Consider the following 21893-nt stretch of genomic DNA (forward strand, 5'->3'; position numbering starts at 1 on the left):
CAAAACTATTCAATGTTACCTTTAACGAGCCAGGGATTCGTTTTAATAGCTAGAGCCACTTGCGACAACAATTTTTGTTCAAGATATGGTCGTTAAAACCTTAGAGAGACACTAAATGCCTTCCTAATGACCAATGTCTCACTATAATGTGTAGTAATTTACCAGACGGTGTGTGTTTCCCTAGCAGTCTATATATGTATAACTTTGCTACCTATTTGTGACTCAAATGTTATTTTGTCTCTCAGGTAAACTGACCATGGTGGTAGGCTCCGTAGGTAGCGGCAAGTCATCCCTGCTTGCTTCCATGCTGGGTGAAATGACAACCGTCTCCGGTCGGGTTCAAGTCGGGTAGGTCCAAAAAGATGTTGGTAGTAAAAAGGCGGCACTGATCCAAAAGGCCGGAGTTGCAATCGATGTCAGGCGCGAGGCACTAGTCATTCAGACCCAAGTCAAGTTACAGGGTTTTTAAATGAACAGTGACAATGATAATAATGTACTACTTTTTGACGTGACTTGTGACCTGGGGCCAATTTCACGGCGCTGCTAAGCACAAAAATTTGCTTTGCACAAAAAAGTCTGGCTTATAAAAGCAGGTTACCAGCCAAAACTTTACGTGCTGTATATTGCTCGTGATTAGTATCCAGCTGTTGTTTGCTTAGCATGAAAATCCCATGGAGTTTTGGCTGGTCACCTGCTTTTATAAGCCAGACTTTTTTTGTGCTAAGCAAATTTTGGTGGTTAGCAGCGCTGTGAAATTGGGCCCGGTTTGTGACCTGTCTTTTGACCTGACTTGTGAATTGACTTGCGATTGGCTTGTGATTGACTCGAATGTAACTCGAAAGGCTCACAATTTTAAGGATATTTTTTTTTACAGGGGTGAAGAAGTGTACACCACACACAAGAAAACTATTCCAAGGAACAGATTGAATCAAATTAATAGAATGTTGGGCGCCCTGGGACAAACTATTTTTCGTTTTTGTATCTCCTTATTTTGCTTTCGGGGGAAGGGCAAGTGCCCCCGTTTCCCCACACCCTAGCTACGCCCATGAGTGGAAGAACGTTGTTCGAACGAGTTCCCCGATGGACATTCCTACTGAAGCAGCTCTTGCTGACGCCATTCCCATATCACGCAACTTTTTCTGAACAATCACCCTATCCTGGGTTTCTGTGTCTCAGCTGAACAAATTATTCTCAACGAGACAACTATTATTAGTAGAATTATTAATAATATGCACCTGTTTGAATATATTTTGTACAGCGAGAATGAGACGATTGCTTATGCAGGACAGAAGGCCTGGCTTCTGAACGCCACGATGCGTGACAATATACTGTTTGCAGAGAAATACAGTGCCAACAGGTAAGTTAAGTGTTACCAAAGTGGAAAAGAACCGATCACTGAGAGTTGAGCAACATAATTGGAATCGTATGGTCTAACACAGTTTGGACAAGTCAAGAGGGTAAATTCAGACCTCGTTAGTCGGTCTTCAGAAAACGCTGTATCCCACAAATCAAAACGTTGATATTTCAACAGAAACAACAGAGAACAAAAGGAGGAAAGTGGTATATATTGGTACCCCATGTAATGTGTAAAAGAGTTCACAAATGAGTTAAAATTCTTCACAAGAACCGGCAATTGTTGCTCTACTCTGTTTTCTATGAAAGATTGGACAAAATATAGACTGCATGCGCTGTGGGGCCTATTCTTGTCAAAATATGTAAAATTCTACATTATATGTTAATTGTCGGCCGGGACAACATTGCTCAACATGAACATGTTTACCAAGGTGGAGCAATGGAGATACCAAGGTGGAGCAATGGAGATACAATACATGTACCAGAATTGGGAGTTTATCTGGAAACCATTTCCTCTTAATCATGCAGGTACAAACGTGTGATCGAGGCATGCGCCCTAAAGCCGGACATTGATATCTTACCTGCTGGCGATCAGACAGAGATTGGAGAGAAAGGAATCAACCTGAGCGGTGGACAGAAGCAACGAGTCAGCGTAGCCAGGACCATGTATTCCAGCAAAAGCGTCATCGTGCTGGTAATGCTGGATTTGAATATTCCTTCGTATTTTATCTGAAATAACAGAAAACTGCGTATACAGGGTGTACTAAAAAGGAAACCAGATGTAACTGTAGATGATAATTATCTTGTAAGATCGTGGCTTCCGGTCACATCGAAACTATTGGCAATTTCAAAGTCAGTCGGTAAGAGTCAAAACTTTTTTCATTACACTTATATAGCTGTTAAGATATTCCACTTCTGCAAACTGCCTACTAGTACTGACGTCAGTCAATCAACCTTATAAAAATTACTACTATTGATTTTATTCTGTTTTTTTAAAACTGAAATTGAACATAGTACCCATTACAGCGTCAAATCCATCTCCGGTGACAATTTCTTGATACTTTGATTTTTTTTTGTTTATTACTCTTTTTCCTTGAACAGGACGATCCCTTGTCTGCCTTGGACGTGCATGTGGGCCGTACTCTCCTGGAGGAAGGTATCAGCAAGTGGCTGATAGGACACAAGAAGACGGTCATCCTGGTGACTCATCAGCTGCAGTATCTCAACAGAGCCGACCTGGTAAGTAGGCCACACCAGCAATCTTCAATACACTTTCTGCATAAAGCAGTATCTTGAACCCCCCCATAAATGCAGTTACATTGAAAGGTCCCCTCATGCGTATCCCTACATGATGGCTGCCGCGCACAAGGTCTATACAGGGTGCACTGAACTAATTCAAGTGAGAATTTCTACGCGAGTCATTAGCATAAAAAGTGCCCACACAATTTCTTTTGAAAACGGAGACCGTTTGGCTTTAAAAACGGTGGAATTGTGTAAATATACCCAAGGATCAACTCCCTGGTTTTTGGGCTTCCATCTGAGGGCAGGCTTGATAACATTACGGATGAAAAATGGGTCCTATTTGCCTGTGAAAGTGGAAGGATGCCACTTGTAAAATGGCTACATGCAGGCTTGGGAACTATCACTTTTCGGGAGGTGATTTTATTTGGGTGTGAATATTTAAAAATGTTATTGGCTAATGTACCTAAAATTGAAAAGAAATGAAAAGATGAAAGACAAGACAATATTTTAACTTTTGTTTGAGAAACCTCAGTGATGTTGGCTTGCAACTTATTTGGCCCTGAACTTTGTTGATTTTACACTGTTTTCAATGGGGCTTAAATTAGTACAGAAAAGCTGGAGTTGGCGCTGCAGGTCGATCTTTCTTTTCCGCAATGCATCGTGGGAAAAGTTGACATCCGATTGTTCATGTTGTGTCAGGCTACAAGGGTTTAATAATGATTTGCTTGAATTAAGCCTTTTTCTCAAAAACGAAGAAGGCATAATAAGAGCATTCTTTGTATTTTTCTTTGGTTCTCATTTTTGACCGACCCTATTTTGGGCTTACGACCAAGGGGAAAAACCTTTATATTACCGCCGACCCTGTCTGGGACCACATTAACAAAAATAAATGGTTTTATAATTATTTTCAGTGGATTGATTCTAACTCATGAGAAAGTCATCACAATAACAAATGTAGAGACAATGCACACTTGGCATCGTTTAAGTTGGCCATCTGTACGGGTGCAACTGCAATTGTTGTCTTCAGATTTATTTTTTAACCGACCAATTCTAATTCAGAAGCAAACAAAATATGACAACCCTTGAAATAAAAAGGAAAGCCCTAACGCAGAAGAATGGAGTGTTTGTGCTACCACAAGTATTGGTCATAAGTCATAATGACGTAGGTTTGTGCTTGACAATAGTGACGTGAAGTGTCGTCACCTTTTCGAAGGGAAAAGTATCGATCGTATTTCATAGGTATCATTCTTGAGAAAGGTTTGTTATATTTTTATATGCCATTGTTGCGTTTATACAGATCATAGTCATGAAGGACGGACGGATCGCAGCCCAAGGCGACCTGGATGCCATCATTGCCGCCGACCCGGACATGTACAGCGAGTACGACCAGGCCGTCAAAGCCGTCAGCGACATGGAGTCCGAGAGCGAGAGCGGCACGGAGACGCTGCTGGAACGGGAGGCCCTGCGCCGCAAGTCGGCCCAGCTCATCCGGCGCGTGTCCGCTCAGAACGTGGTCGTCCAGCCGGCCGGCAAGTTTGAAGGAGTGGGTGAGTACAAATGGCGACAAAGGCGGTCGCGTGCACCTTATCAATTTCTCTTTCTTAAGATAACACTGTAGTAATTAAAATTTTCAAGCCCATCACGACTTAATTTACAAGCCAATACTTAATACAAGTAAAAGGGATTACCCTTAACCTCCAAGGCATTTTTTTTTTAGCTAAGATGCAACCTCAATCCTGCAAAATCCTCCAAATACCTCCATGTAAAAAATGTATACAGCCTGTTGTGTAATTGCATACAATCCTCTATTATTTTTTGAATGTGGTCCTTGGAAGGGTGACCACTGCCTCAATCCTGCAAAAACCCAAGCAACTACTGTCATGTTGAGGCAGAACCAGTGACATCCTGGAGCAGTGGGGACTGGGGATGATTTTAAATGTAACTAAGTATAACATGATACGGTTAAATGCAAGATATCGGCAGTTTAGTCTGCGAATGTCTACTTGGTCTACATAGGTGAAAACTGATTAATATGGACAAACAAATAATAAACTTGTCCTTGTATTAAAAAAGAATTCGGAATTGACCTTGAATATCAAAATTATGAGCGACTGGACTAAAGATCGACTGCTGGTACTACCGTTCGGAACGACTTCACAGTTAATAATGTTCAATCGATACATTACGTTCGTCTGTCTGCAACCTAATTCTACTTAAAACCAAATATTTTGTTCCACTCGAACCTCTCCGAATACATTTTCGGATTGGCGCGAATTTGGAAGGCTAAAATTTGGAAGGAAAACTAAAACGGGAGTGTGTCCAATTTTTTTTGGGAAATTAATATGTACATTGTTTTATAATAACAATCATAGCGGGTTCTTATAAAGCGCTTTTAATTGAGATTAAAGAGCTTTACATCATTATTACCCCTGATCATTGGGCCTTTGAAACATTCCAAATACAATCTCAGCTCCCTGGGGAGTATATACTCCCGGTATGCAGCTCGATGCTGCCATATCAGCGCAAGACAGCTAAAATCAATCGCAGTTACCATCTCTGCCCTCACAGGTCCCCATAGACTCCTGGGTAGGGAGAAGCGATGAGTGCCAAAGTGCCTGGCCAAAAGACACACGCACCACAACCCCAGACCGAAATTGAACCCACAACCTGCAGAAATTACCCGCCGACCACGAATTCAATGTCCCAGACCACGAGGGCCACAACACTCCACTCTATTGTTTTAAACTTGCGTCGGCCAACAGCGTATTTGTACACATACTAGGCATATCTTGGTACAACACTTTTAAAGATGAACAATTGTTGGCTTTGAACGTATTTCCCTCAATTTTTTTCCTTCTTCAGATGACAAGGAGTCGGGTGTCTTGATTGAGAAGGAGGAGATGGAACGCGGCTCGGTCTCCTTCAAGGTCTACGGCTACTACTTCCGGAACGTGGGCATCCTGCTGAGCCTGGTGACTTTCTGCTCCGTCCTGCTCCTGTCCGGTCTTCAGATCGGCACCAACTTCTGGCTCTCAGCTTGGTCCGAGGCAGGCTTGAGTAACGAAGTAAATGTTCATTTTCAATTATTTTCAAAACATTTATTTCCTCTTCTCTGCGAAAAAAAACCCCCAATTAAAGGTATAGTGAAGGCCTAATAAATAACATGGACAAGTAGCGGTTGCAGCACATACAAAGCACAATTTGTGTGAAGTTTGCTGAATTACTAAGGACAAAGAAGCATCTAGTATTTTCAAGAACAAGCAAAATTATTTTCTATCCGAATTTAACAAACTTGGATTACCACAACTCCCTTAATGATTGAAATAAAAGCACGTGCAAATATTGCCTACACTTAATCAACACAACCATATTGATCTATTTTTAATAAACCGAGCCATTCCGGTGTGATATGAATATCGGACTCCTGTGAAAATCGGACTCCTTTTTCCTTTTATTGGTTAAACCCTCTCACGTCCCTCTCCTTATTATTCAATTCAATTGGACATTTATTCTCATATTGGTGAAAATCAAAGGAAAATAAACAATTACAGATCACCTATTTAAATCAGAGATAATCAAGGACTTATTGAAGAAAAGAAATATGATATGAATCTTTTATTACATTAAAGCCAAATCACAAGTTATATTGCAAGCGAAATCAAAAGTCATGACACAAGTCTAGTCACAACTCACAAATAACATGAGACGGACTACGACAAGGGGATACCTTTAGTTCTAACCAACAGTGAACTGGAGTTGGGTTGACTTATGATCGACTTGATACTGACGCGAGATGACTTGTGTGGCAGTGTTGTTGTCAAGTCAATCACGAGTCCATCACAAGTCCCGCCAAGGACAGCTCAGTTTAGATTCAAGTAAACCCAGGAATGCATTTGCCACAGTACGGTTCATTTGAAAAGCTTGAGACTTGACTTGTGAAGGACTTGTTAGGACTTGTGAGGACTTGTGATTGACTGGGCTACAGCAATGGTGTAAAGACTTGACCGCAACTCTTGTAAAACAAGTGATGGACTTGCGAGGACTTGTAATGGACTCGTTATAAAGACTTGACCACAACTCTTGTAAAACCTGTGATGGACTTGTGAGGACTTGTGAGGGACTGGACTACATATACAACACTGTTGTAAAGACTTGACCACAACTCTTGTATAAATTCCATATTTGAGTTAATTGGCTGAAAATGGCCTTCAATTTCCAGACTGGATCCAGCAACACGAAGTACCTGGCCGGCTATGCAGGTCTGTCCGCCTCCCTGCTCTTAGTCCGTTTGATCTCCTCGACCTCGCTGATTGCGGCATCCCTAGTGGCCGCAAAAACCATCCATCAGCGGATGCTTCGGAATCTCATCAAGGCCCCTCTCAGGTAAGCCTGGAATTTTGTTATCATTTTAAAGTGTTATCAGGAAAACAGAATGAACACTTTATAATGGTCGTACTCTTACAAAGATGTAGTCGGATTTGAATAGAACAAAGTCATACTTGACTAGCAACTCATGGTCTGCTGAGAAATTTTGTATATACAAAGTCAGACATATAATTGACGATTATTCAGCTGAAGACCAGCGTTTTTTTTTTTACGTAGTGACTACCTAATCACTATGGAGTACCATGGAAACCAGTCAGGACCTGTGTTACCTGTGGTATATTGCCATTGTCTTAACAGTGTTCTGATTATTGTTTAATACAAAAAAATTCTTTTCAACGAAAAGAGGGTATACGTAGGCCATGCCTCTAAAAACTTGAGATATAAATACTGTTAATTCATTAGTGTGGGAAAAGGTTTCTATGGAAGCTCGAAAATCAGTAATTTTGAGTATTTTTTTTAAAAATGTATATTCAGTCTTTTAAGCTATACTTTAATACGCAGAGAAAAAATAATGTTAAATTTTGATTGTTTTCCCCCAGATTCTTCGACACTACACCAATTGGCCGCATCCTGAACCGTTTTTCCAATGATACCACCATGATCGATTCGGTAAACATTACAGATTTAAGCTAGGTCGGCATTCCCACTTCGCATGCGCACAGGTCGATTGGACGATTTTCATTTTGTGCTAAATAATTTCGCCATATGCGTGCAAAATCAAAGTGGGTACCAGCGAAATTGAAGTAAAGTTGTTCATCGGACGTTAGTACAATGAAAGAAAATATAGAGACAACTACTTTTGCAGTAAATGGTTCCGACATATTTTGCGAACTACCTTTCTCATTGCATGAATTCATTTTTGCAAATTGTAGGTTCAGTTACCAATGTGCATCAACTGATGTACATATTTAGGCCGACTTTGGTGTCTACCCTGATTTGAAAATCATCAACTTGCGATGTTCACTACTGAGTTGGAATATCAATCAACCTTATATGGGACACTTTCCAAAACTTAGGTGACGACAGACTAATAGTCCCTTTGGAAGGAGTCATGGGCATGCGTAAATATCGTGCAAAACAAACCCAGGGTGTCTCTCTGAAAAAAAAGCATCCATCGAACGTACGGCTACATGCCCCTTGGTAGCTTTTATGTTTCAATGACGGGCGCACCGATTGTTTTTCAAATTCAACCTAAGAACTTTTATTCACTGTTGTTCACCATATACACGAAGGTTCTGTCTTGAAACTTACTTTTTTTTTCTGGATTCCATCCTGCAGAAACTAGCCCAGACATTCAACTCAACCATGGGCAGTTTCATGGCGTGTTTCTCCGCGGTGATAGTCAACACTATCGTCATGCCCTACTTCTTACTGTTCTTCACCCCCATCGCCATCGCCTATTACTTCTTGCAGAGTTACTTTCTGTCATCCTCCAGGTAAAGACAAAGATGATAAATCTTAACCAAACTAAACACGGGCAATTCATGGAGTTGCTGACCCCATCAATATTGCTAAACATTAGAAATCATTTGAATTAGCAAAATAAGGTGATGAGCTCATTTGCCGTAAGATTTTACTCGATATCACGGAGCTGCCTACCGCAGGGATATATTGGTATCAGAAGGTTGCTAAGCAGAAAGAAGATATGAAATAAATTTTCTTGGTAGTGAAAATGAAATGGAGAGCTGCTTAGTTAGAGACCTTTGCTTGAATGTACTTAGTTTAGCCTTGTCATGTGAGTGAATTTGATTGTGATTGTTTCTTATAGCTGATATTTGCTAACCAAGCCATATATCTTCTTAGCAGTATTTTCTGCTCAGCATCTCCTTGCAATTAGGATAAAGATCAATCTTGACTTTTGCGGACGCTGAAAAAAAATTAATTTTGATACAAAATTCTATGTTGTTTTATATTGTTTATGTTTTATATACATTTATACATTTAATAATTGAAAAGGCTGAGGCAGAATTGCTGGAAGAGATTTGGTGAAACCTTTTGGTTTACGGTACCTCATGGCTTTTTAATGCCTGGGCAACCAGACGATGCAGGCGTAAAGTTACAGCAAGTCCAAGGGCCTCTTCTAAAACATTGAATGTTCTTAATCTAGATTGACAAAACTGTTTTTCCATACTAGGGAAATGCAGCGTCTTGACAACACCAGCAGATCGCCCATATTCGCCTACTTCTCGGAGACCCTGAACGGACTGACCACCATCCGTGCTTACAAGTAGGATTCATTGAAAATTTCGAAATTGCTTCGTGTTTTTAAAACAGCCTCACTTAATCCAAGCTTCTATTGTTTTCTACCATTGTTCTCGTTATATATTTTTTTTTAATGATTTTTGTTTTTCGCTTGCTTGTTTGATTACAAGTTTTCCTTTCAGCTGTTAGATCTGTTCACTGGTCTTCATTCGCTTTTGTTCATTATATTGTTGTAGTTTTGTCTCCAGTTTTGTTTAAAAAAAGGAATGCCCCAGCATCGAATCCCACCGATCTTATGCCACCTTTTTCCCAAAACGTAAATCGTGTTTAATCAAGTCTTCCAATGGAAATGAGATTCACCATTTCTTTCTGATTCTTGGCTCTGGAGAATTTGTTTTAAAGAGGTCTGAAATCAGAGAAACACTTTTTGAAAGCTGATGCATGCGTGCTATGGTCAGTGACTATGCTTGGTTGCAGAACAAAATTGCCTCTGACACTGATTTTGTCTTGCTCCAAAGATATTTCGTCTTTGCGGCTTTCGTCATTCATTCACAGTAACGATTTTCCTTTACGTTACTCTTTTTAGCCCAATCCCTTGTCAGCACCTTCCTCTTTAAATACGAATGTGACTGAACTCCCCCACTCCCCCTGCAAAAAAAGGAAAGAAAAAAACCCACTCACAACTTGTCAGAGCTACTCCTGAGTAATGGGCCATTCAACAGAAATTTTAACGGAAATCAAGAAGGGATACAATATTTACACTGGGAGATGTAGCAAAGTAGAGCAAATGCCTACATGTTTGCTACAGCATGTAAACAAACAATAAGAAAAGAAAAATAAAAACCGCCCAAAAAATATAATTCCACACTCATTGCAGGGTTCATAATTTTCAATCTGATCGTCTTATGATGCCGTCATGTATATAGACATTTAGGGAATTTTGCTAGCTACATTTTGTTACCCCTTTTGCTACCGAAGACTGTTAATCGTCCAAGAAAGACAACAGTTTATAAAAATTGATGCAGTTTGAAAAGATTCAAATTTAAAGAGTAGGGGAAATTGCTAAGCGTTAACACACACGCCCGTAATTGGCCCCTTTCTAACAAAGCGCGGGTATTTCAATCGCGTGCTCCCATCGGTATTCCTTGTCGTACGTTTCATGCAGTGTGACATTGTCACGCAGCAATTTCCACTCGCGTACTCTATAATTTCCAACTTTTCAAACTGCATCATTTTTCACAAACCGTTGCCAATGTTGGAACAATTTACAGACTTTGGGGTATCAAAATGTAGCTAACGACATTCCCCAAAGGTATATATCAATGATGTTATCATAAGACGATCATATTCAAAAAGATGACCCCTCCAATGAGTGTGGACTGTTTTTTTTGCGGTGTTTATATCCATCTCGTCTTTCCTATTAGGAGTCAGAAGCGTTTCTTCAACACCATCATCGAGCGCATCAATAAGAACCAAGTGGCCTACCTGTATCTGCAGACCGCCAACCGATGGCTTGGAGTTCGTCTGGTAAGATAATGGACCGTCCCGATATGGACCGTTCCAGTCATAAGCACCTCCCACTTTTACTTCGTACACATTTCTTTCAGTGCTTTGGATGGAACTCGGACCGAGCTATCGCAGTCACATGACAAAAGGTCTTGATCTGATTGGTCAATGCGCACTGTAGCTCAATAGCGGCCCTTAACTTTTCCGAACATTGTATTGAATATGGCTGTATTTGCACATAAATATATACATCAACTTCGCATTAGTTGTTCAAGTGTTCAAAAGTTTCAAATATTGTAATGTTCGAGCTTTCTTTATAAAATGCAAAACCAGGCACCAAGTCTTCTTTAAGATAAATCAAATCGTTTGTACTGTGAAGTAATCAAGCCTTTAAAATGTTTAGTTAAGTCAATATATTTACAACGTTTAATTTGTCTTAATACATTGTGTAAAAATCCACTTAGAGTCATCAATGTGTAAAACAGCCTTATAACTATAACGATTTTGAAATCGCTATTTTGTTTTCTCAATTAGGATTTCATTGGTTCCCTGATCGTGTTTACTGCCGGTATGACAACCTTAGTTGGTGCCCTGACTCTGGGCTTGGAGCCCAGTCTTGTCGGACTGGCTATCACCTACTCGCTCCAGGTAAATATTCAAAAGTAAATAAAACAAAAATGTCCTGGATGGACATTTTTATGCCTAACGTAAAATGACCAGCCTACATTTATAGAACAGATACCTTTTAAAGGTAGAGTATATCATTTGCAGCTATCCAAAAAGTAACTGACGAAATTATAGTTCAAAAACATAATTGGTTTAAAGATAGTAATGGCATTAAACTACCTGTGAAATGAATCTTTCTGGCATGCTGACATTTTGAAGAAAACAATAGAAGAAGGTCTTTTCCAAACACGCGTCTAAAGATGCATTTTGAAAATGTCCGTCAGTAGTTCGTCCTTCATTCGGCCAAGCCGTGAATGTGTGCGCGCAAGTGTTGACACGACTCGCGCGCAGTTGCTATAATCCGACGGTTCAGTGCTTGACACTGCGAAGCTGCAATCGGCTGAATATACGGGCGCAATTCAAAACATGATTCGGCAAGTTTTGAATGAAAATCGAGATCCTAGAATATTGTTTTCTCGGTATATACAGCATTCACTGAGCTGAAACTTCACCAGGTTAGTTGTAAAGCACTCTTCATTAGATTTTGAGCACTTTTGTTGCTTCAACCGAAAAAAACCCATTAGTAACAAATGATATAGTCAACCCTTTAAATGGTGACTATTTTGAGTAAGGTTTTACCTATTTTAGGCTGAAGTTGAATCGCTGCTTACATTTAGATTTCATTAACTTTGATCTTACAAATGTAGACATTCCCCTTTACACATGAAAACAATTAGACAAGATTAGGTAAGATACTGCCGTTAGTTTTGTGGTAGTTTTTTAAACAGTTATCTGTAAATAATAATCATTCGGAGTTCTCCCGGGACACATTCCTTATGCATGGCAAAACATAGTAAATGGTGCATTCCCACTTACTCGTCATCAAACATGAATTTCTTGGATAAATGCACAATGCAGCACCTGTTGTATGATTGATTTGACTTCTTTTATAGATTGCCGGCTTCCTCAACCTCCTCGTCCGAGGCGTGGCAGACACGGAGATGCAGATGAACTCAGTGGAACGGGTTGCTTTCTACTCCAACGTAGACAATGAGCAGTATGAAGGTAAACATGAAGCACCAGACGCGGTTCTACGGGGGGGGGGGGGGGGGGGGGGGGGGGGGGGCCTGGGGCTGTATCCCCCTCCAAAAATGTGTGTAGCCCCCCCATCAAAAAAATCAGTAAAAAAATGGCAGTAGCCAATTTTAAAAGTTGACGTGCGAATTATCTCGCCCCCCCCCAAAAAAACCCCGTATCCACCGGGACAGGTCCTCAAGGCGCTACATCAATATTACCCCTGCTCATTGGGCCCATGAAACATTCCAAATACCATCTCAGCTCCGTAGGAGTATACAGCTCGATGCAGCCTGTTAGGCGCAAGGACGCTTCACAATAACCATACATATCACAATATCACAATAACACAATAACCATACATGGTATTATAGTGTGCATGATTGTAGGATTTTATCAGCGCTTCTCATTGAAAATGTGGTAAGAGACCCCCCCCTCCACCTATTTAGTTTTGGAGGCCTAAGTGTCCGGAGAAAAAAACCGGTCTACATTTCACCCCTGCTAGCCCCCCCCCCCCCCCCCCCCCCCCCAAAAAAAAAATAAATAAATAAATAAATAAATAAATAAAAAAAAAAAAAAATATATAGGCTATAAAACCGCGCCTGTGAAGCACCTAACATTCGGGTAATTTCTATCAATGTTTTCCTGTCCCTGTTACATCTGACATCTATGACTTTATAATTCTGATGCGCTCCTTATTCCAGTCGTCCTCCACGAGTGATTACGAACACAAAACCAACAAATAAAACAACATTTGAAGTACTTCTTAATGATACTTGAATGGCAAATTACAAAGTACCCAGGTAATAAGGGACAGAAAAAAATACAACAATTTGGATCCTCAATTTATAGTATGACCCATCTATAAATAATAATGCAACATAAACAATTATGCATAATACTGAAAACCCACACAAAAGCAATGATGTATTTCAGTACAGCTTTCCTAACTGTTTTATTCCACAAAAAAAAAACCCACCCCAAAACAAACAACCGAACCACATAACCCCGCGAGGTCGGCACCAAGAATGGAATTGTCAACCAGATAAATACATTGTACTTAATTGGCCGGATGTGCTTAGAAAAGTAAAACAAGAAGTGTATCGATAATATTTGTAGCTCTAAGAAGAACCTACGGAAGAAATGAACTTTCGGGAAAAAATATACACCGCCTGTCGCACGTGACTTTTGTGGTAACTTATAGTGTAGCAACTTCCAACACGTTTTGGGCGAATTCGTCCAAAATGATGTAACATTTTACTAGAATTCATAAACAGAGTTTCCGGTAATTTTTTTCCTGTGGGATGCGGTTGTCTACAATGCACCATCTTTGTGCTTTGCAGAAAACTATGTATAGTCTAATATAAAAATGATACAACAATTTGTCACATTCAAGCCTTTTGTAATTATTGAGCAACACACAGAGAAACAGAACCTATGTTCACAGTGATTGTACAACAAGTTATAATAAATGTTAACAATGAGTATATATGCTTCATGTAAAATTAATATCTGTTCATTACTTTTTTCAGGGAGGGAACCCCCTGACGATTGGCCCAAGAATGGCCGGATTCAGTTCGACCGGGCGTCCGTCCGCTACTCGGCCGATACCGACCCCGTGCTTCGAGCCGTGACGGTGGATATCGCGCCTGGAGAAAAGGTTAGATTTACCGGTCCAATAAGTCTCGATTCATCACTGTTCTCAGCCAAATATAATCCCCTTGGCAAATTTTTGCGAATCAAATTATCTTTCCATAATGATTGGTAATTAAAGAAAACCCGGACAATACTTGCCTACGTTGCTTTCACAATTCAATTCAATTCAATTCAATTAATTTATTTTCATCATGTAAAACATAAAACTCGACTCCTCGTTCTGCTTTGTTAAAACATTTACATGTAGAAAGACACACAAATCGCATAAAAGAGTAACCGAGTAAGAGCAAGGGTAAAGATTACAACCGGGAAAAGGGAACAGTAAGAACTATAGAAAGACTGGAGGAGAACAAAACAGGCAGAAGGGAAAGGGGAAACAGAACTTATGAGAGGTATGGTAGAAATTGGAAAAATAAAAAGGGATGTGTGAGGAGGGCTGGATAAGTACAGGAAATTGGGAGAAATGAAACGTGATAATCTGGCTACACTATAAAATCACATTTACAGCACAGCATAAAAAGGCATTTATCTAATATAAGTCTGATTAAAATATGATATGAAAAGGAACTGTGTAAAAAGGAATGATTGTGTCGTGTTGTATTAGAGTTCGATTCACCTAGCTTTTTTTCGCGTTTCACCCGTACATTGTTATTTTTTAGCACTACACAATATATTTACTTTTGAATGAGACACCAAGCAAAAAAAAATCACCAGCGTTTATTAATGGAATAATTAAATAAAAAGTTCAATTATTTGTTGCCCGGTAATAACTCAGGCCATTTTTTTTGCGTCGTAGGGGCAAAGGCAAGCCAAAATGAAACGTCCAAAAATACGTAAACAAGTAGTTTTCTCGTTGAGATGTTCAATACAAATTGCATATTCGTTCATTAGGGGGACCCCCCCCAAATGTTTTGAAGAGCACAGGTACGGACCTTTAAACAATCCGTAAAATATATCTGGATTTTGCTTGAACGTCCTGAGTGGATTGAGTTAGTGACGATTTTTTTTCGCTGGATCAAACTTTAAAGTTTCAGATTCTGGGTGTACTAATGTCCAGAAATAGTACTTTGATTATATCGCCAAAACAGGAAACAGGACAACAATAAACCTAACTATGAATACATTAATTTGTTTTAGGTTGGAATCTGTGGCCGTACGGGAGCTGGTAAATCTTCCCTGACTCTTGCTCTACTACGTGTCATCGACATATTTGGAGGTATGAGAAACATTGTAATCGTCAATCAGAATTCTTTTTTGGGAGTAAACGGTATTGATGTCTTAATAATCAACCCATATTGTTTTTCATAGTAAAAAAAAACCAACTGTCCCTTGCGGTTTTTGTGCCAAGTAATAATTATAAAATCTTGGGATAAACAGATATGTGTACCAATTTCCTTACTTGTATGTATTATTTTGTCTGTCTATATAGGCCTATATACAGGTAGTTATTATAAAATGTTTGAGATCGTGTTGGTTATCGGCAAATGCGAATGATGTCTTTCAAAAAGAATCTTGTTTTGCAGTATCAACCCTTCTAATTGCATGATATAAGAATGGGTGCCTTAATCATTTATAACAAGAATGTTGAGTTCAAGTTATATTTCCTATGGCATTCATTCAAAGTTCAAACTTGTCCAGGCGCGGACCCAGCCAGCTTGGTTAGGGGTTATTGTACACTATTCTGTAATATAGTGTTAATAATCGTCGGATTTGAACAGCGCCCCCATTGAAGTTATGGTACGAGCCCCCTCCCCCCAAAACTATTGATTTTCGGAGGCCCAGTGTCCTGAGAAAAACAAACAAACAAACAAACAAACGTGTTTACATTTCAACATTTTTGGCTGTTGAACCCACCCCACCCCCTCCCCGCGAAAATTCCTGGATCACCATTTGTCAGAAGTGGAGAGTGTACAGTCAGACGGAAATGAGAGTATTATTATTTCATGTTTTCAGTTTTCTTGATATATTCCTTTTCCTTGCTTTGACCTTCTACCTTTGCTTGAATTTCAACAAACTAGGCCTACATTTATTACACTTGATTACGCCCCGCAGGTCGCATTGTCGTCGACGGTATTGACATCAAATCGGTCCCGCTGAAGACACTCCGAAGCAAGCTGTCCATCATTCCCCAGGATCCCGTGCTGTTTACTGGTACCATCAGGTAATCACCAATTCACATTACGAAACCGAGGATAATATGTAAAGATTGCAGTGTTCAAATATCCTCTTTTTACTCAATGATAGGTTCGCCCGTTACGTCATTTTCATAAAGAGATTTCCTTTTTTGTTTTTGTTTTTTAAATTATAACAACATGTTAATTGCAGTGTTGTAACTATCTGGGCCTCAACAGGATGCCCGTGCCTTTGCGGGTGCCCGGTAAGAAAAAATTGAATTGAACTAAATTATATATATCATTTGCCTTCAGTGGTCCCCCTTGAAAAAAAAAATGATGCACCCCAAGTGGCCCCCCCCCCAAGATTAACCCTAGTTATTAACCCTGGTTAACTAACATCCGTAGTATGTGATTCACGTTGTTTGAGTCATTTATACAGCCTCATCAATCGCTCAAATATATGGAATATCGACCATGGTCGAGGGTTCGAATTAGCATTTGACCTCTGTCTACTTTTCTATATTCCAGTATAGAATGTGGCTGGAGTCTGTATCAATGTTGTACTAACCACTATCATGTTTTTAATTTTTTTTTCATCGACAGGGGAAATTTGGACCCACTTCACGAGAAGACCGATAGTCAGTTGTGGGAATCCCTCGAGATATCTCAGCTCAAAGACGTTGTGGCTGAGTTGGACGGTGGACTGGGTAAGGACTCAAGTTAGAAGAAAGATGGCGATTGAAAGTGGAGCGCGCAACCAAGAGGTTTCAGAGTGGCAAAAGCAGAGAGTTTGAGGCCAACGCATTGGAAAAAAACCAACACAAAAACAGGCCATCGGCCTTTAATAAGGTGTTTTCATTTCTGTTTTGGTCGTACGGTAGGATTTTTTTTGGTGGTCACAGGTTACTTTAGGACAATGAAGGAAGATGTAAACCTCGGGTTTCTGTAGATAATTGTCTTCTTGCTGATGTTTCTTTCTTAATGTTTGGTTCGCCATTCTGTTTTTGATTGTGTATTACAGATGCCCTGGTGACTGAGGGTGGTGAGAATTTCAGCGTTGGTCAGCGGCAGCTGTTCTGTCTGGCTCGTGCCTTCCTGCGCAAGTCCCGCATCCTCATCATGGACGAAGCCACCGCCTCCATCGACTTGGAGACGGTAAGATTTACTACAAGGAAGCCTAGCTGTGCATATAACGATCGTTCTGGTCCAAGACTACAAAATCAAATCGTGGTATAGAGGTATATCAAAACAATAAGGAAACTGTAATCACCATTCAGGCGAAGTCATGTTTCTAGTCCTGAAAAAGAAATGCACGAAATCTCAGTTACTTTAAGCATAGTGTCCAATTTCGTTGAGCTGCTAAGCATTGGTTAGTTCTTTCATCAGCAAAGCAGAAAAAACGGAAAATCAGTCAACAGTATTACACATGACTTTAATTTTGTCTTGTGTCTTATTTGTGCAAAGCAAAAACATTTGTGCACTTTTGCGTATCAGCTCCATCGAAATTGGCCCTGGTCTCTTCCCTCCTTTTGTTTATCTCGTTTACCGATGGCTTACCAATGTGACACTGAGCACAAGTAATGATGTGGCATTGCACTTGGGAAAAACTGATTGAAAGAATAACCAAAATTGAACTGTTGGAGAAAACATAAACATTGGTGATGCAAGCATGGTGTTCCCGACCTTTCTTTGTACATGCAGTTATACAATAGGTTGAGTCTAATTTCCCATTCCGTTTTGCTTGATTTGCAGGACAAGCTACTACAGAAGGTGGTCATCACTGCCTTTGCTGACAGAACCGTCCTGACTATTGCAGTAAGACATTCCGTTTTTATACTTTAATATTTACTGAACGGGAAAGAATTTCAACCAAAAAATAGCCTCACATAGTGTGTGTATAGGAGACGCCGCACCGACATATTGTTCCTTGATTTCTTCGAGCGTTTTGTACACAAATTGTAAACAGTGTTCATGCGTCGGTGAAGGGTAAAAAACCTAATATTGATTTACATCAGCCCGACGAACATTTTATGAAGTGTCAAAAAATGGTTAATTTAAACATGTGAAAACTTAATGAGTAGTTAAGTGTCATCGACGAAAGATTATGCTTCCTTGTTTTGCAATCACGTCGGAAACTAGACAGGATTCCAGTGTTTGATATCAGACCACTGAAAATCTAAGCCATTCGTGTGTTGCCAATTGCAAGTTATAACACATGAATCACAGTTCAATCACAAATCGCCAAATCTCAATCGAGTGCCGATAAGCTGTTCAAACGGTGACAGCCTTATAGTCCGAAGGTTCGATAGTCCGAAGGACCCATTAGTCCGAAAATAGAATAAGGTTAATTAATCCGAAGGCTCGATAGTCCGAATAGAAGATAGGTTCATTTTCGGAAGAACGAACCCCCTCTTATGGGAAATGTGTGCATTCGGATTATCGAACCTTCGGACTAAAGAACCTTCGGACTATCGGGCGGCCCCCGTTCAAACAAATTTGACAAGACTTTGTCGCTGTTCACATCTTGTCTCTTGTGGCCAGACTTGCGATTGACTCTGTTAATGATGTAATAATGAAGAGAGTAAAAATAGTGTTTCTAGTTACAGCATTTTTTCTTCTTTGTCTTCAGCACCGAATCGCCACCATCCTGAACTCCGACAAGATCCTGGTCTTGGACGAGGGCAAGGTGGCCGAGTTCGACTCACCCGACAACCTGATGCAATTGGACGGCAGTCTCTTCGCGTCCTTCGTCAGAGACAAACAATAGAGTGTCGACGAATCTCCCTGTACCCCCGGGGCCGGGGGAGACTTAGGTTGCCGGAAAAGAATCTCAACATTTTCCGGCCGTCGCAAATTTGAAAAAGTGGGAGACACTAGAGGGCGTTTTACATAAACAAAACTTGTACTTACATGTACATAGCCCTTTCAACCCTCTACCACCATTTTCTGCCGTGGAATTTACTTTAGATGCACACTACAATCTTTGTTGCAATACTTCTCTTTTTAGCTGTTTCGGCACGCCAGCCGAAACATCTCTTGTTTAAACTCGCTTTTGGTCGTTGGCCGTTCCACCACCACCACTGCCCTGTTGCTACGCCACCAGAAACAGTTAGAAATGCATACGGTAGTAAGAATGAGCGCGGTTAGAGCTTAGTTGAACAATCGATTTGTACATATTTCACCCATTTCACGGCCATCGAATCAGTTTTTTCGGTTGTTTTGTTTCCTTTCTTTGTTTTTCTTACATTTATATCAGTGTTAAACATATATATTCAAAGTAAAATAAGTATAAAGGAAACTGAAATGCATGTACGTATACAAACTGAAATTGCCAGATATTCCAAAACTTTATATAAAATTGAAAATATTACAAACGTGAAAAAAAGATAAATTTGATTTTGTTTTTAACGGTTGTTTACATAAGGTCCAACATGCTCTTCTGCGGTCTGCAGTTGATTGAATATTTAACCATGTTAACATGAGAATTATTTTGCCGGATTTATTACAATGTAGGTTACAAAAAAAGTGTTGATAATTTTTAAGATATAACGGCTTTGTCCGTAAAATACGCTTAAGGCTGTGACGTCACGAAGTTTAAATTTCACCGAGATTGCTCTGAACCTTAAAGTGCATTTAACAAGTGTCAATTGTAATCAATTATTCATATGCTATTGTGCTGTATATTCCGAGTATGACTAACCGATAGCTTTGGACTCTATGCATGAGTACCCCCTCAACGGTGAGAATGAGGATGAGCGCAAGACCAAAGGACCAGTTCGTGCAAGCTGGTACGCATACATATTAAAGATAAGTTTTGAGTAACGCGTGTGAACCAGCGAAATGTCCTTCGCAGACTCAGCTTCTTTCGATTCACAGCGCGCCCTCCTTCGTCCAATGCATGGAGTCCTTAGAGGTGACGTCACGTTTCTCAGTATTGTTGTGGTAGTTTAGTTTATTAACTCCGCCAAGGAGGTTATGTTTTCATCGGATTTGGTTAGTCTGTTGGTTGGTTGGTTTGTCTGTTAACAAGATAACTAAGAAAGTTATGGACGGAAATGCATAAAAATTTTTTTTTTACAAGTGGTCCTTGGTGCAAGTACAAATCGGTTCGATTTTGGAAGTGATCCGGATCTGGGTCCGGATCCAGGATTTTTTTTTAAAGGATTCTTCACCATTTATGCGAGCATTTCTGTTGGGTGCACTGACAACATGGCGGCGAATTGTTAGCCTTTGCAGAGGTTTGCGCTCTCTGAGTGCTTTGTAGCTTCATCATGTAGTAAAAAAGTTGGAACTTAGAAGTTTCAAAAGGATCCATTCGTACGTTTTAGTTTAATGTAAGTTACTTTGCTATATTTAAAGGAAAAAGCTCAATGTAATACATGTACTTAAGAAGATGCTTATTTGAGTGAATAATTCAACAAAGTAATAAAAAAAGGCATTTCAAGTTAAAGGTAAAGGTTTTGATTTTAGGATATCGATTATACTATAAACGTTTAATTGTTGAATCTCTTTCTTGAAAGAAATCATACTGCAATAACGTTTGCAAAATGCAATGATATTAACAACAATATTTGCTAGGACTATTTGAACCGCATGAGTGTTTTTGTTTTCAAATCGATTTCAAAAGCCGCAGCAAGCTGCTGCCCATATAATTGATTTTTTTGTCACTATTTACATCGACAAACATTTTTTTAAAAGCAAATTACGTCATTAAAAACAGTGTTCAGCACCTGCATCACAGGAATTTATGTAGAAGCTGTTATTAACGTTGAGATTAGTTTTTTCCTGCAATCGTTTACTTAAAATTAACGTTTAATTGACAATTTGTAACTTAGGATGAGGTTTAAATGAAAAGAAAAGTGTCACTGGTTGGAATTAATAGCGTTATCAACAAGATACACTTTTGGATTGTAGTGAGCATTGTCTTATACGCATTTGTCTGTCACTATCAAATGTTAAGAACTAACCTGTTCAGTTTTCAGCTCGTAAGAGTTTGAGGTATAGAATATCACTTAGTGGATGAAAATTCGCAACTTGGGACTTTCAAAATTATGATTCTTTTGGAGACCATACAATTGGTTACAGGTTTGAGTACGCAGTTTTCAAGTAAACAGGCACACAACGCATAATGATAGCCCTAACCTTGTGTTAATGTAATTAGCTTTTAAATACTTAAAATTATAATTTGATCGTTGCTTCGAATAAGGGAAATCAATAAAGAATGTTTAAAAATCACATATTTGTTTTCGTTGTCCCTCTGTGTATATGTCAACGTTTACAATCGCAAGTATATAGTCCTGTTTTATATGCCCATACCTTGCTGAAAAATTCACACAATCAATATCCCCCTTTGGTGCCGAATTGTGGCAGAGATATATTTGAACAACCTTTAAAAAGTACTGTTATCTTTAACCTAAAAAATGTTTTATAAGGTAATGTGTGCGAAGGTTCACGTGGGCCCACATTAAACTGCTGAAATTCGGACTTTGAAAAGTTAGTTTTAAGTACCGCGATACGTAACGTAAATAAATCTGTAACGTATCCTGGTCCGTTACATGTAATGGCTCATAACTTGTATAATGAAACTTTTTGTTTTTTTATTGTGTATTCTTCTGAGATATATTTAGGGTTGAAGCTCCGCGTTTGTTTAATGGTGAGGGGTAACAAATCAGTTATATGAAATGGAGTATTGGG

The 21893-nt window shown here is 39.5% G+C and overlaps 1 protein-coding gene across 2 annotated transcripts in view; it reads left to right on the forward strand.

Annotated features, from left to right (window-relative positions):
• The window catches only part of LOC119738353 (ATP-binding cassette sub-family C member 9-like), a 36393-nt gene extending 14957 nt beyond the window's left edge, over nucleotides 1-21436 (forward strand). For both annotated transcript variants that reach the window (XM_038213217.1, XM_038213218.1), the window contains 20 exons: nucleotides 246-348; nucleotides 1259-1357; nucleotides 1882-2047; nucleotides 2455-2592; nucleotides 3893-4142; nucleotides 5458-5660; nucleotides 6815-6978; nucleotides 7521-7590; nucleotides 8260-8417; nucleotides 9116-9208; nucleotides 10608-10710; nucleotides 11224-11337; nucleotides 12309-12420; nucleotides 13962-14089; nucleotides 15223-15301; nucleotides 16138-16246; nucleotides 16803-16906; nucleotides 17221-17354; nucleotides 17952-18014; nucleotides 18829-21436. In XM_038213217.1, the coding sequence (XP_038069145.1) occupies nucleotides 246-348; nucleotides 1259-1357; nucleotides 1882-2047; nucleotides 2455-2592; nucleotides 3893-4142; nucleotides 5458-5660; nucleotides 6815-6978; nucleotides 7521-7590; nucleotides 8260-8417; nucleotides 9116-9208; nucleotides 10608-10710; nucleotides 11224-11337; nucleotides 12309-12420; nucleotides 13962-14089; nucleotides 15223-15301; nucleotides 16138-16246; nucleotides 16803-16906; nucleotides 17221-17354; nucleotides 17952-18014; nucleotides 18829-18966 (2528 nt within the window). In that variant the 3' untranslated portion in view covers nucleotides 18967-21436. The remainder of the gene's footprint in view (nucleotides 1-245; nucleotides 349-1258; nucleotides 1358-1881; nucleotides 2048-2454; nucleotides 2593-3892; nucleotides 4143-5457; nucleotides 5661-6814; nucleotides 6979-7520; nucleotides 7591-8259; nucleotides 8418-9115; nucleotides 9209-10607; nucleotides 10711-11223; nucleotides 11338-12308; nucleotides 12421-13961; nucleotides 14090-15222; nucleotides 15302-16137; nucleotides 16247-16802; nucleotides 16907-17220; nucleotides 17355-17951; nucleotides 18015-18828) is intronic.
• The last annotated feature ends 457 nt before the right edge of the window (nucleotides 21437-21893 follow it).

This window comes from Patiria miniata, unplaced genomic scaffold (assembly GCF_015706575.1).
Source record: "Patiria miniata isolate m_02_andy unplaced genomic scaffold, ASM1570657v1 HiC_scaffold_3, whole genome shotgun sequence".
In the NCBI taxonomy this organism is placed as follows: Eukaryota; Metazoa; Echinodermata; class Asteroidea; order Valvatida; family Asterinidae; genus Patiria; species Patiria miniata.